The 14063-nt window shown below is 35.9% G+C and overlaps 1 protein-coding gene and 1 non-coding gene across 2 annotated transcripts in view; both read left to right on the forward strand.

Moving 5' to 3' along the window:
* Positions 1-4330: 4330 nt before the first annotated feature.
* LOC133529548 (octopamine receptor beta-3R-like) overlaps positions 4331-14063 on the forward strand; it is a 29151-nt gene continuing 19418 nt past the window's right edge. The window contains exon 1 of the mRNA XM_061867293.1: positions 4331-5528. Within this exon, the coding sequence (XP_061723277.1) occupies positions 4691-5528 (838 nt within the window). The 5' untranslated portion in view covers positions 4331-4690. The remainder of the gene's footprint in view (positions 5529-14063) is intronic.
* On the forward strand, positions 11507-11578 carry Trnaa-ggc (transfer RNA alanine (anticodon GGC)). Its single transcript has one exon. It is a non-coding gene; the product is annotated as a tRNA-Ala (tRNA).

Consider the following 14063-nt stretch of genomic DNA (forward strand, 5'->3'; position numbering starts at 1 on the left):
ATGAAAACGCTTTGGTCTTAATATTTTCAAAGTCCGTAAACGCTAATCCATCAAACTGATTATTTTTTAAAACCTTTGTCACTGCTTTAGTAATTTTAATTCCGTCAATATTTAAGTTTTAATCGTTTTTCTTGTAAATTTAGCTAAAGTATCATCTAGCAATCTCAAGCTATATTGATACTAATCTCTTTCATGAACTTAAAATTATTCTAATTTCGAATCCTTTTATAAGTCTTGTTTTTCCAAATCACCTTTACCGAATCCTAAATCGAAGATTTAAAAACATTCGAATTTGCACGAAACGTTCATGTACAATTTTTTTTTGAGGGTCCCCGGCAAACGTAGTTCTCCATACAAACGTAGTTACGCTCTCATTTGAAAATGACTAGCTAGTTTGCTCTGAAATTTTGTTCTTACAATAGGATAAGGTATATCCAGTCCTGTAGTTTTAGTTTATGTAGCTTCAGATGCCATCGTTAAAAAAATACAGCGAATTTAAATTTTTCATACATCACTTGTTTTTGCTATATTTCGTTTGTTTTATAAACTGGAGCTATATAAACTAATTACAGGACTAGATATACCTCATTTCATTATATGTGCAACGTTTTAAAATGAGAAAGATACTCCGTTTGTATGGGAGAATGAAATTCGGCCGAGATGCCGGGGACTTTTAAGTTGTCTATAAGGAGATTGTCTTCCAAACTACCTGACAGGTTTTGCATTGTCATCATCATGGGCTTTTGCGACTATTGCAGACGATTTATGGTGTAACGCTGAAGAGACACCGTTTTTGGTGGCTGAATAGACCAATGCGAGACTGACATGGTCTGCCACAGGTCTGACAAGGGAAATTTGCGGCACTGAGACGCCTTGTCAGCGAGTGCAGAGTCAGGGAATTGTAAGGTTTGCCACTTTTCGATTCTATGTAATGGCATTAAGGTTCAAAATTGACAAACTTTCTAATGACGTTACTGTACAACAAATTTAAAACTAGGTATTCATTAATTTTTCTACTTTTCAAAGAATTCTTTCATTCATTCTTTTAAAATTATTACTTCTGTCCAGTGGGACTATTTCGCTAGTATTAAGGTTATCGGGAGCTTTTAATACGACTAACATTGTACGGTTAGTACATGACAGTGTACGGTGATTTTAATAGATCTTGTAAAGCGAAGATGAAGCTGGACCTTGCAAGTAACACGTGAACTACCGGCCGTTAACTCAAAAATGGTGGATAAACGCGTTTCTAGATTAATTCTCCATTCACTGCACACTAACACATTAGTTTACTGTTTTAGCTACCATCCATATTGTACTTTAAACAATATTAATGAGCAAAAAAAGAAGGAATTAATTATTAATTCCATTAATTCAACGAATTAAATGCTTGAGAATTTTAACTCTGGACTTTATTTTGGTAATATGTAGGGTACAAATTCGTACATATTACCAAGTCACTTTAAATCTACTGAAGCATCTCATTCTGTTTAAAAGCGACTGTGTGTCACACACTTTTCATACGTAACAATTTACTGAAATCAGTTCCTTCCATCCTTTCCTTCCTTCGCATTATTCGCGTAAACATTCTGTTTCATTTTATTTTACCCTGTATTTGGACCAATAAAGTGTTTACATACATACAATGACGAAGTCAAGTAAAAAAAGTTTTTGACAGAATTGAAAAATTTTGGTAAATTCATATTTTAAAAAGGCATCTAGATATTTAGTTTCAATTGTTCTAGTATCTATTCCATTGTGCTGTATTCAGAAAGCTAAATTAACTCAGACCCTTAGATTATGAGCTTAGGTTGAATCAGTGGCCCGGCGGTTAGGAGAATTCAGTCATTTAGAATGAATTAGGATTATACCTTAGAGTCTAGAGTAAGACATTTAAGACATACAGATGTAGCAATATCTTAAATTACCTTAAATAGTCTAGAGAAAGACATTAAAGACATATAGAGTGTATCAAAAATGATGAAGAACCGTTTAATTTTCGTATCGTATACTAATTAATAAAAAATAAAATAATTTTTTTTCACGTAAAATTTATTTTTATGATCCAGCTCGTCTAAGTCGGCCAACCCTCCTCCGGAGTTGCAGGCATACATAGGCTACGGAGACTGCTTACCATCATGCAGGCCGTATGCTTAATTGCCAACTCATGATATAAAAAATACCCTTCATATAAAGACCAAAGAAATCTTTGCCTCAATTTTTACATGAATGATTAAGACACGGTTAAGATCTTGAAAAGGTCTTTAAAAGATCGATAACTAAACGACATGTCAGAACTGATATTTATTTCGATTTCGCTTTAATCCCAAGCCTATCTACAATATTTCTAACCTCAAAGTGACAATGGTTGCCCGAATCGAGCTGCTTCTGTCAATTATACGACATATAAACGATATCCAGATGAGAACTTATCTAAACCAGAACTTATCGTTATCGTATCTCATTCTTCGAATCGGGCCGTTAACCAAGACTAAATATGCCCCTAAACGGATCCTCATTATTTTTTGCGCCTTGTATATACATAGCGCCAATTTAATACTCATTTCAGTATTTTAACGTTCTTATAAAATATTAACTTCTGTCACGACTTCGTCTACGTGAAATGATGGTAATCATTGATAAACTAGTGTTTATCAATCATATAGGGTAGTCCCTATATCATTATTTAGGTATTATTCCTTGGTAGTTCCCAAGGAATAATAGTTTAATATTATTATTCCTTGGGCCTCACAAACTATAAACTTTTATTGTAATAATATACTTTTTTTACTGAAGGTAAATTCAATCCAAATGAACGCTTTTAACTTAAAATAATTATATAATTATAAAAACCTTAATGTATATTAAAATTTAGTTAAAGATAAAATATTAAAACTTAGTTTAAGATATATAAAATTGTATGCCCGAAAAGCGTCAAACTGTTGATACTCATCAAAAAATTTACCAAAAACTGTAGTTATAGTTCTTGTATCTACACAGCTTACACAATAAATATTTCTGATTTCTGATTTAAACACTTATTATTCAAAATCATCACTTATGTATCTATTCTATCAGCTGACGTAATTTAAATTTTGTATAAAATTACTTCGTCTTGGTGTCTTGGTGGCATTTAATATTACTCTTAATTAACACACACATACAACACACACACACATTTAAATTAACACAGCGATAAAGATAATATTAAGAACGATTTTTTTATATAAAGTTGAATTCCACTTCCGTCTTCCATCGCATTCTTTTGTTCAACATGGCTGCCAACCTATTACGAGTAATTAACGATTCCTGTCAACTTTGATCCGGCTTAATTGAAATATAATTATAATTTATATCAAGGCCGGATATATCCGTGATAACGATTGCAATTCGTGGAAGGTGACATATTAAGATAAATATTGTTTGAAATTTTGATCAAATATGCTGACAAATAATAGAAGCTGAATTGATCTTATGGAATACCTGATGGTATATGGACAATGTTTCGTTTGATAATTTCCTGTTTTTCCTCTTATTACTCGTACATAAAAACCTAAAAATCTGGAATATAAAATGTAGTCTAGTGACATGTTTAATATAAAAACCGGCCAAGTGCGAGTCGGACTGGCACACGAAGGGTTTCGTACCATTACACAAAAAACGGCAGAAAATCACGTTTTTTGTGAGGAGCCCCGCTTAAATATTTATTTTATTCTGTTTTCAGTATGTGCTGTTAAAACGGCAACAGAAATACATCATGGATGCTAGGTGCTCTACTGTCCCAATTTAATTGTTTTATAATTGTTAATACTTATAATTATTAGTTAGTTTAAGTTTCGTGACGCATTGGTTCAACTGTAATGTCATGTAAACATTTTTATCAATAAAAAAAAAAAAAATATCATCTGTCAAAATATCACATGCCTAGCTGTCACGGTACATGAGATACAGCCTGGTGACAGAGAGACAGACTGACGGTGGAGTCCCGTTGTTACCCTTTGGGTACGGAACCCTAAAAATTCATTGCCAGTAAATAAGTATTCAGGCACAAGCTAATAAGCCAAAAAAGAGTACATTGTGACATTTATTTAATTTGTGTATAAAATGTGACAGAATGTTGCACGCCAATAAATGGCTGAATGTAAATTAAAATCAGAATTATCATCCTAATATCTTGTAACTATGTACCTACCTTCATCTTGCAAATAAACATTTATCTTATCTTTATCTTAAGGTCCATCAATAAAATTGGGGGTGATAATTTTTCTTCATTTTTACTGTTTTTCTATCAAACTATAGCCCAATGCCCGTGCCCAATTAGCAATTAGCAACTTGCAAAAAAAAAATCGAAAAGTTGGAAACACTTAGAAGATTGACGCTGTACACAGTAGATCAAGGGCTTATATTTATCTTTTTGTCCACAGATGGCGCGCTTCGCAGCGAGGTAGAACTGCGCGGGCGCGGCACCGAGCCAGCGTTCCTCCACGAGCTGCACTCGACGCTGGCTCCGCCCGCCGCGCCCGACCACCACTGGCACCTCACTCTCGTCCTCATTATCAAGGCCCTCATCTTCAGCACCATCATCCTCGGCGCTCTCTTCGGCAACGCACTTGTCATCATATCAGTACATCGACATCGCAAGCTCCGTGTCCTCACCAATTACTACGTCGTCAGTTTGGCTGTCGCTGATATGCTGGTCGCGTTATGCGCGATGACGTTCAACGCCAGCGCTGAGCTCACCGGTGTTTGGCTGTTTGGACCTTTAGTCTGTGATATGTTTAACTCGTTTGACGTTTACTTCTCAACCGCTTCCATATTGCATCTATGCTGCATATCAGTAGATCGCTATTACGCTATAGTGAGACCTTTGGAGTATCCAGTGACGATGACACATAGAACAGTATGTTTTATGCTAGCTAATGTCTGGGTATGGCCAGCTTTGATAAGCTTCGTCCCTATATTCATGGGATGGTATACGACGGAACAAGATCGTCAGTACAGAAGAGCGAACCCTGATGTATGCATATTTAAAGCTAACATGATCTATGCTATGGTATCCTCAAGCATTTCCTTCTGGATTCCAAGCTTAGTAATGATATCAATGTATTGTAGGATCTTCAGAGAAGCAATAAGACAAAGAGAAGCGCTGACGCGCACGTCATCAAATATACTTCTAAATTCAGTCCATTTAAGGCATACGTCCCATGCAGCACATCATTCGCACTATTTGCATCCAGATAGACGTCCGTCAGACATCAGTCCAAACTACAGTACATTTACAGAATGTCCGGAAGAGACAGAGTTTGGAGAAGCAGTGATGACTGTTGGAGATGTGTGTACGAGTAAAGAAGCAAGTCCGAGGAAGTCTGTGAACGTGAGCTGTGACACGGCAAGCTCGGGGTACTGTTCTGGAGGATCGAACAAGAGGTCGTCGAGTGGACAGCCTCCCACAGGATGGAGGCCGAGCTGTTCTTCGGCTGTTGCGTCGAAGGAGCTTGCGAAGGCTGCGACGGAGCTCAATTCACAAGGTATTTAACTTATTTATTTTAATTTACCACAGTCAGCTCCGGGGTGATCTGACCTCTTTGGATCGACTTTTGTAAACATCAGGAAAAGGGGACCAGATTTCTCTACATCTTCCGGTAGGCATACTAAGAGCTTAATCTCATAAGTATATGTTGTTCAAACCCCGCTAGTTCAGAAAAAAATGTTCCAGGAAAGGTGCAAAAATATCTCTATAAATTCGGTGTATCATACACAGTCAATATGTTTAATGTTAATTAGTTTCCTAAATATGAACCAGTTTCACCTTAAATATAGGTATATTTAAAAAAGTCCACAAATTTACTTTATTAGGATGCTCGCCCTAGGCGTCGTATGTCTAAAGACTATCTATGATCGTAGCGCTTTTACGCCGTACTGTTCTCACTGCATAACAAGTATGTAAGTATGTAAGTACGAAAGTGACGCTTGACACGATAAGCGATAGAATTCTAACCCCCATAATACGGATAATCTTCCTCGCTACAATTTTGCATAAATCACTATATCTAAGTTTTGCTTTGAAATATCATTTTCCTCTAAATAATTTTGCATAAATCTCTTGCCAGAGATACTAGTGAAATACTCCCACACACAGAATTATTCCGGCTTTTACCCTACACAGAATATGCAATTGCAGCTCAGGAATGCTTTGCAGGCAATAAACGTCAGGCAAAGTCGATCTAATTTCACAGCCAGGCAGGTTTCCGGCAGAATTCAAATATCTCCCCAATATCGGAGGTAACCTTTTACACTGATCCTTTAGGCAAATACATGGTTGCCCGAGGGCGAAACGTTGGGAGACATTCGTGAAATTGCTTACATGGCGTTTACTTGTCGTACCCGAGGAAATTCGGGTGGCGACTGCAGCGGCGTTAAGGAAAGAGGACGGCCGATTCTCCGTAGAAACGTAGTCCCCATTTTCCACTCTGGATATTGACATTTTGGAAAATATTATTATATTTTACAAATTTAACACATATCAGTGAAATAATGAGGATCAAAGTCAAATGGCGTTCAAAAAGTTTTAAGCATTTGTCTAAAGATAGCAATAAATTTACTGTGTCTACAAAATTTTCGTTGACAATCCGTAGTCGGCAGTGGCCCTGCATATGACCCGTCTTGGGCTAAATCCTGGTAAAGGCATTTGTTTTCGCGTTCTACAAGTGCACAGAGCCCAAGTTTATATCATATAAATAGCATACAAAGTTTGGATTTTTAAGCTCTGAATAGGCCTCTAGAAAAAAAACCGTAAGTAGATACAATTCATTATTAAAGCCTTTTGTTTTTGATTTTGAAAAACATACAAAGTGCAAATTCAATAACGGCAGTAAATCAAACCCGACATGTCAACAAGCGTTGGCAGTTACAAGTAAAAAGGACGTATCTCGTAACTTGTGGGTTGCTTTACATAGCGGGCCGAATTATTTGTATATTTTCAATATTTCAATATAATAATATTTTCATTGAGTTCCTAAGCAAAAGGACTGGTATCTCAATATACTTCTTAGGACCTATGGTAACCAGCGTTTCAAGATTTTCCCGTATTGAATTGATCTATATTCAGGATTTCATTCCCTACGCATTAATCACACGTCTTTATCTATTGTTTCAACTGTATCTGTTTTTGATTATCATTAATTTGGACATTAAATTATGTCACACCATATTTTTTAATTCACATTCTAAACTGAAGTTTATTTAAATGGAATACGCTCGTTTTTTGCATAGTTCGGTTATGATATTACGACCTTCATTGTAAATTCAGTTATTGCGACGATTTTAGATGATAGGCAATTATTTTTATCCATTCTTTGTAGAGTCTTCAAGCGGCTACTTGAAAGGAAGGTCACGGAATTGGAAATGGAAATCGTTTGTAAACCCAACTTTGTTTATTCACTAAATCTTGGGATGTTTTTGGGAAATAGAAATAGGTTGACTTCTTATTACTTGGCGAAAGGATTATAAAACGGGTGTGTGTGAGAGGTTCTCTGCCCGACCATACAAAAAACTTTACTGTAAGTGACATTCAAAAACTCTTTTAATAGGGATGATGACACATCATGTTGAATTTTATACACCCATGTGTATGAATGATTAACAAAACACAATACCTCAAAGATTCATATGCCAAGTTTTTGTTTATCTTCCAAAATGAGAAAAAGTTTTTTTTACATATATAAATACAATATGTTATCGTCAAAAACGCAATTATCTTGTTTCCACACTTCAAGATCACTTAAGATCACGGACGATCATTTAAGGATCGGCCACACTGTCGGAGGAGTCGAAAGAACCCCATGCAAAGTATACTTACTTACGAGTAAAGTTAATTACTGCAAAAACATCAAACCTGCATTTAAATAGTTCAGAATGTTTTTTGACAAACAGGCATGCTTTTTATGTACATATATGTTGGCGACAAAATACTAAGTTTTAGACTGGCCTGCTTTCGGTATAGCACGAATGCACTTCTTTATCTAATAAAAGCCCTAATTACGTTTATTGAATTACCCCAGACCAAGAGCCCATAGTTCAACAATGATGATGGATAGCCATGATATGCCGTGATAGAAGCTTCAGCGGAGACACTCATCCTAAGTTTTTTTATGGCAAATACGAATCTGTCCAACTTCATGCACATAAAATCCGCATGAATCAAAATTTACATTTAATTGTCTTGTTTGGGCATTGTATGACTGAAATTGAATAAAATGAGTTTTACTAAAGTTAATATTGAGATTATTGCGACTAGTCCATTGGCATATTTCAGCTAAACGGCCCGATGCGAAGAATGATTAAGACATGTTTAAGATCTTGGAAAGATCTTTAAAAGATCGATAACTAAACGACATATCAAAATTGACGTTTATTTCGATTTCGCTGTGATCCCAATAAGATCTATCTACGATATTTCTAATGTCAAAGTGACAGTCGAGCTGCTTCTGTCAATTATTCGACATACAAACGATATTTAAACCAGAACTTATCGTTATCGTATATCATTTTTCGAATCGGGCCGAAAGCCTTTACCGACCGACAGGTTACGATGCCTCACAATTTTTCTTAGCGCTTCAAAATTCCTTGCATAAAAAATAATTCGCTAAACATAAACTAACTTAAACTTCCTCAAGCGGACAACTTTCCCATTTTATCTCAACCCTTAAGAGTTGAAGTTCTTAATGTCAATTACGCTGAGATACTGAGATACTTTCCCTTAGTTTCCTACAGAAAGACCTAACCGACAACATTAGGTCGGTTACACATTTTATTTATAAATAAATATTAGACATAAAAAAAGTGCATAAAAATTTAAAAAATGAACCAACAAACCGTATAAGCAGTTTGGCGAGTAACTTTAAAATTAATTATGTACCTTTGAAAAATAAATGAAAAAAAAAAAAACATTACACAATTTGATGATCCAAGATCCCAGACACAGACGACCTTACTTATTTTCTCATGAATAAAATTTATGAGATAATATAGTGTTAGTATGTACTTTTAATGTCTGCATACTTGCTATATTGACCCGAGACGGCCATTTGTCCGGCACAATGTGCTAAAGGTAGTTAAAATAATACTAATAGAGCAAGATCCCAGAGTCGCCAGACCTTACTTATTTTCTCACAACTAAAATGTATAGGATAAATATAGTGTTAATATGTACTTTTAATGCCTGCATACTTGCTATATTGACCCGACGGCCATTTGTCCGGCACAAGGTGCTAAAGGTAGTTAAAATAATACTAATAGAGCAAGATCCCAGAGCCGCCAGACCTTACTTATTTTCTCACGACTAAAATGTATAGGATAAATGTAGTGTTACTATGTACTGTTAATGCCTGCTCACTTGCTATATTGGCCCGACGGCCATTTGTCCGGCACAAGGTGCTAAAGGTAGTTAAAATAATACTAATAGAGCAAGATCCCAGAGCCGCCAGACCTTACTTATTTTCTCACGACTAAAATGTATAGGATAAATGTAGTGTTAGTATGTACTGTTAATGCCTGCTCACTTGCTATATTGGCCCGACAGCCATTTGTCCGGCACAAGGTGCTAAAGGTAGTTAAAATAATACTAATAGAGCAAGATCCCAGAGCCGCCAGACCTTACTTATTTTCTCACAACTAAAATGTATAGGATAAATATAGTGTTAGTATGTACTGTTAATGCCTGCATACTTGCTATATTGGCCCGACGGCCATTTGTCCGGTACAAGGTGCTAAAGGTTCTTATAAAATTCTCATACCTGATTTTGATGTATGTTTGAGAAAATATTGTTAACAATTGATAATCAACATTGCCAGAGCATTTCCGCTGGCGGAAATTTTTAACAGACGCTTTAAAGCTGCCAAAAAAATATTGTAACCTTACTCATATTTGGTTGTTAATTTGTACTTTGTCCCGTTGAATAAACCAACCAGCCTAAAACTTTACACTTGCGCCCTTCCCGTATACCAGGGGTGAAACTTTCTTTAGTAAAAACGGATTAACTTTCTTATTATTATTAAGATACTTAGGTAATGCGTTCTTTTAATGTTTAGAACTTTACATATCTCGAGTATCTCGCTTAAACTTGTTGGAATGAGTTAAGGAAGTCAAATGTATGTCATTTTACTTTACACGACTTTGTTACATTTAGAAAGTTAAGATTTATGACATAACTTATTTATCTAGTTGGATTCTGAATTTAACTTTTAACATACTAACTTTTTTCCTCATCTGTTATATTTTTAAGGGCCTTATAGCTTTGCGATCATAGCGAAATAACGGTACTTTTTTATGAAATTTCCATTTCGGGAGAAGACAGTTTACACTAAATAAATCTTAATAATATTATTTTGATTATGATGTCGATCGCTTCAACATAATATATTCTAGGTTTCTATTTTATTTAGGAGTCTGCCCATTTTATTTATATTACGTCAGTGGCAAACAAGCATACGGTCGCCTAATGGTAAGCGGTCACCGTAGCCTATAGTCGCCTACAACTCCAGAAGTGTTACTGGAGCGTTTCTGACCTTAACACCCGGCACCCTCGTTGAGCTCTGGCAACGTTACTCACCGGCAGGAACACAACACTATGAGTAGAATCTAGTGTTATTTAGCTACGGTTTTGTAAGGTGAAAGTAATTCCCCAGTCAAATATAGTCTAGTTTCCTTGTGATATTTTTCATGTCACTTGTCCTTGATTTAAACATGTAAAAAACAATAGTTATAAAAAAATAAAAACCATAAATTCGCGTTAGCCCCCTTTAGATAACTAATAATTAGCCTCATCAGCATATCTGAAGGCCAACCGAACCACGTTCGACGTGTTGCCTCCCTGTCACACTTACGTACGAATTTTCAAGTGCGACAGAGAGGCAACACGTCGAACGTGGTTCGCAGTAGGTCTTCTGGCACTATCGGCCCGGCCCGCCTTCGAACGGGTTACACAAAACCTCGACAAATTATACACTTAAACATGCATGCATGCATGTTAATTATAAGATGTAATGTTTTGAAAAGATGTGTCCCGCCGAGATTCTTGCCGGTCCATATTGGGATACTCTCCTCTAATTGAGGGGGGATTTAAATCTTGGGTCAGAGGTGTAGGGTTAGAGTCGGTGTAGCTTTATTTGACGTTCATAAGCGCATTGTAATATGCCTACTTGAATAATAAACTATCTTTATCTTTTATCTTTAAAAAGTATCACTCTATTGATAAATGAATACCGCATGAAAATCCGTTCGATCGTTTTTGAATTTATCGCGAACATACAGACAGACAGACGCGGCTGGGGTCGTTTTCTATAATATGTAGTGATACATATAATAAAATAAACGTAGTTTTGTAATTTTAATAACTAATTTTTTTCACGATAAATATTTTTCCTTTTTGTTGTAAATCTTAAAGTGCAGATGTCACTAGTAAAGTTGTCGCAGTTGCAATGGTTAAATTCGCAGTGAATGACGGATGGTCAGCTGGCGCAATTGGTAACACATTGGACCGGCAATCCAAAGATGTGGGTTCGAGTCCCACGTTGGCCTTCGTTGATCATCTTTGTTTTTTTTTTCTTTGTGATTAACATCTGTAGGTATATATATATATATATAATTTATAAATTATTTCGTAAGGACCCGGGTACGTCCTTAAACTACGTCCAAAAGAGAGGTATGGGCATTGTTAATATCATCTCGCTTTGTGTGGTAGGGTACAGTACAGCGGATGTCATTCCAGTACCCCTAGTGTAAATAAATTCGATTTCCAAACGTGACGTACGCGTTTGCGTTTAGTCTCATTTTGTATTGGATTTAGAAAGAGCGCGCCAAGCGGAACGTTTTGGAAACTCAAAATCCTATACAAAATGAGATTTAACGCAAACGCGTTCGTCACGTTATGATGTCGATCAAATTTACACTAGGGGTACAGATCTAGAGCAGGGCCCAACTGGGGAAGTACCTCCACCTTACAGAAAACCGCAGCCAAATAACACTAGACCCTACTCATAGTGTTGTGTTCCTGCCGGTGAGTAAGGTTGCCAGAGCTCAGCAAGGGTGCGGAGTGTTAGGTTCGATAACGCGCATGTAACTCCTCTAGTAGGCTACGGAGACTGCTTGCCATCAGGCGGCCCGTATGCTTGTTTGCCACCGACGTAGTATTAAAAAAAAGTTGTGCACTATGTAATTTTGACAGAGATTATAACGTCTTTTCAGTCTAAGTCCCGAGCGCTGGTAAAGAGCTCAAAACTTCAGAATGTATTTTAAATCCCATTATACGCGATATAATCTATTTAAATAGTTTTTTGAATAATTATCGCGGTATCTGAATACTAAGAAAACCGTCTATTCAGTGTTAAATTTTGGACAAATTTTAATAGATTCTTTTAGTAGAAACAATTTTAATAATGTTTAGTAAGTACATTAGTAAACAGTAAACATTTAATGAAACCGCAAAACGGGTAAGGGGTTGTAAACATTTCTCGGACTTATAAAACATTACTTTTGTAATAGCGTCATTAACTGAACGTTTCGGCGATTGTCCGAGATTGTGCGGTTAAAATAGCCTTCAATTTATTTTATTCAATCAATTTGTTATTAAATATAATATTTAATTTTTATTTCGGCAAGTTAATGTTTTCTTCTTGTTTGTGTATCAGTTCACACGAGTACGAGTATCACAAATGATATTTGTGGTATTTTTTTTTCGAGTTTACTCTTAAGAATCGATTTTCATATACCTATAAGCCCGGGGTATGAAAATTTATGGGAAGTAAAATCAAACGTTACCACACGTTATGTTCCGTGCGCAAATTATCTTTTTATTCAATTTTATTAACACTTTTTATTCAATGTCAACAAATAACAACCTGTCAATTTACGGAGTTCTGATCTCTTATAATGTATTTTACAGTACATGGTGCTACTTTTCCGTACTAGTGCGTAAATGAGCACATTATGTAACTATGTCGAAAATTTAAAGGGTCATGTGTACCGTAAAACGTTGTACAATACATGTGCGAATAGGTAATTCGTGTCGATTTAAAACGCTCAGTCGTGTTTTAATGTATTGCCACTCGTTAGGAATTTCCTATTTTTCGCACTTGAATCGTAAATAACTATTATAACCGTTTGTCCTTACAAACGATTATAATAGTTATCCACGCGTGCGTCGGAGCTGACTCACATACACTTTTTTGGTTTATTATGATTATTGCTTATGTTAAATAATACAAACACTATTTTGTAGGTATCACTACTACTACTAGAATGTGGATTATTTCTGTGATATTACTCGTTAACGGTTTGGGTATTCTTATTTTGAAATTGTGATTTTAATTGCAGATCCATTAGGTCAAAAAAAATACACAGAATCGTTTAATGATAACTTTAAGACCAATCTATAGAATATATAGTTCTTGAGTCCAGAGCTGTTGTATTAAGTCATATCCTGTGCTATAATTGCGACAATTTAATACGCCTCCTGGCCTGTGCTAAAAGTAGATACAGGTAATTACACTGTTTAGTAAATGAAAAGTGATGGCAATTATTGTGTTAAATAACAATGAAAACAGTTACCGCATTGCGTAAACCGCTTAAATAAACAAATACCGCATCATCTCATACGGTTTCACGACCTTCAACCGTATTTGTCTTATCCCACAAAAGGTCCTCTATATTTTAAATTTAAATTCGCCCAAAAGTTTTAGTTTTGTACATTTAAATTGGATTTTGTTTGGGCCGCTGAATACATTATCGTTTATAAAGGAAGGCTCTTAATTGGGTAAGCAACTGGGGTGTGATTAAAATACTAAAGGTTCCTGTTTTGTTAAACAAATCACGTCACAATGGGTACTTATTCGGGAATATAATTGAATTCCAATATATCCTTACTTGGACAGACTGTGTGGCGTAGTCTGTAATGGTACTGCTTGTTCATGTTCTGAAAATGGCAAGCTATGGCTAGAGTGGTGCCGTTTTCGAGAACGTTCTCCCTTTTATAGTGAGAATGTTCTCGCTCGAGAATATTTCCCGT

Source organism: Cydia pomonella, chromosome 21 (assembly GCF_033807575.1).
Source record: "Cydia pomonella isolate Wapato2018A chromosome 21, ilCydPomo1, whole genome shotgun sequence".
Taxonomy (NCBI): domain Eukaryota; kingdom Metazoa; phylum Arthropoda; class Insecta; order Lepidoptera; family Tortricidae; genus Cydia; species Cydia pomonella.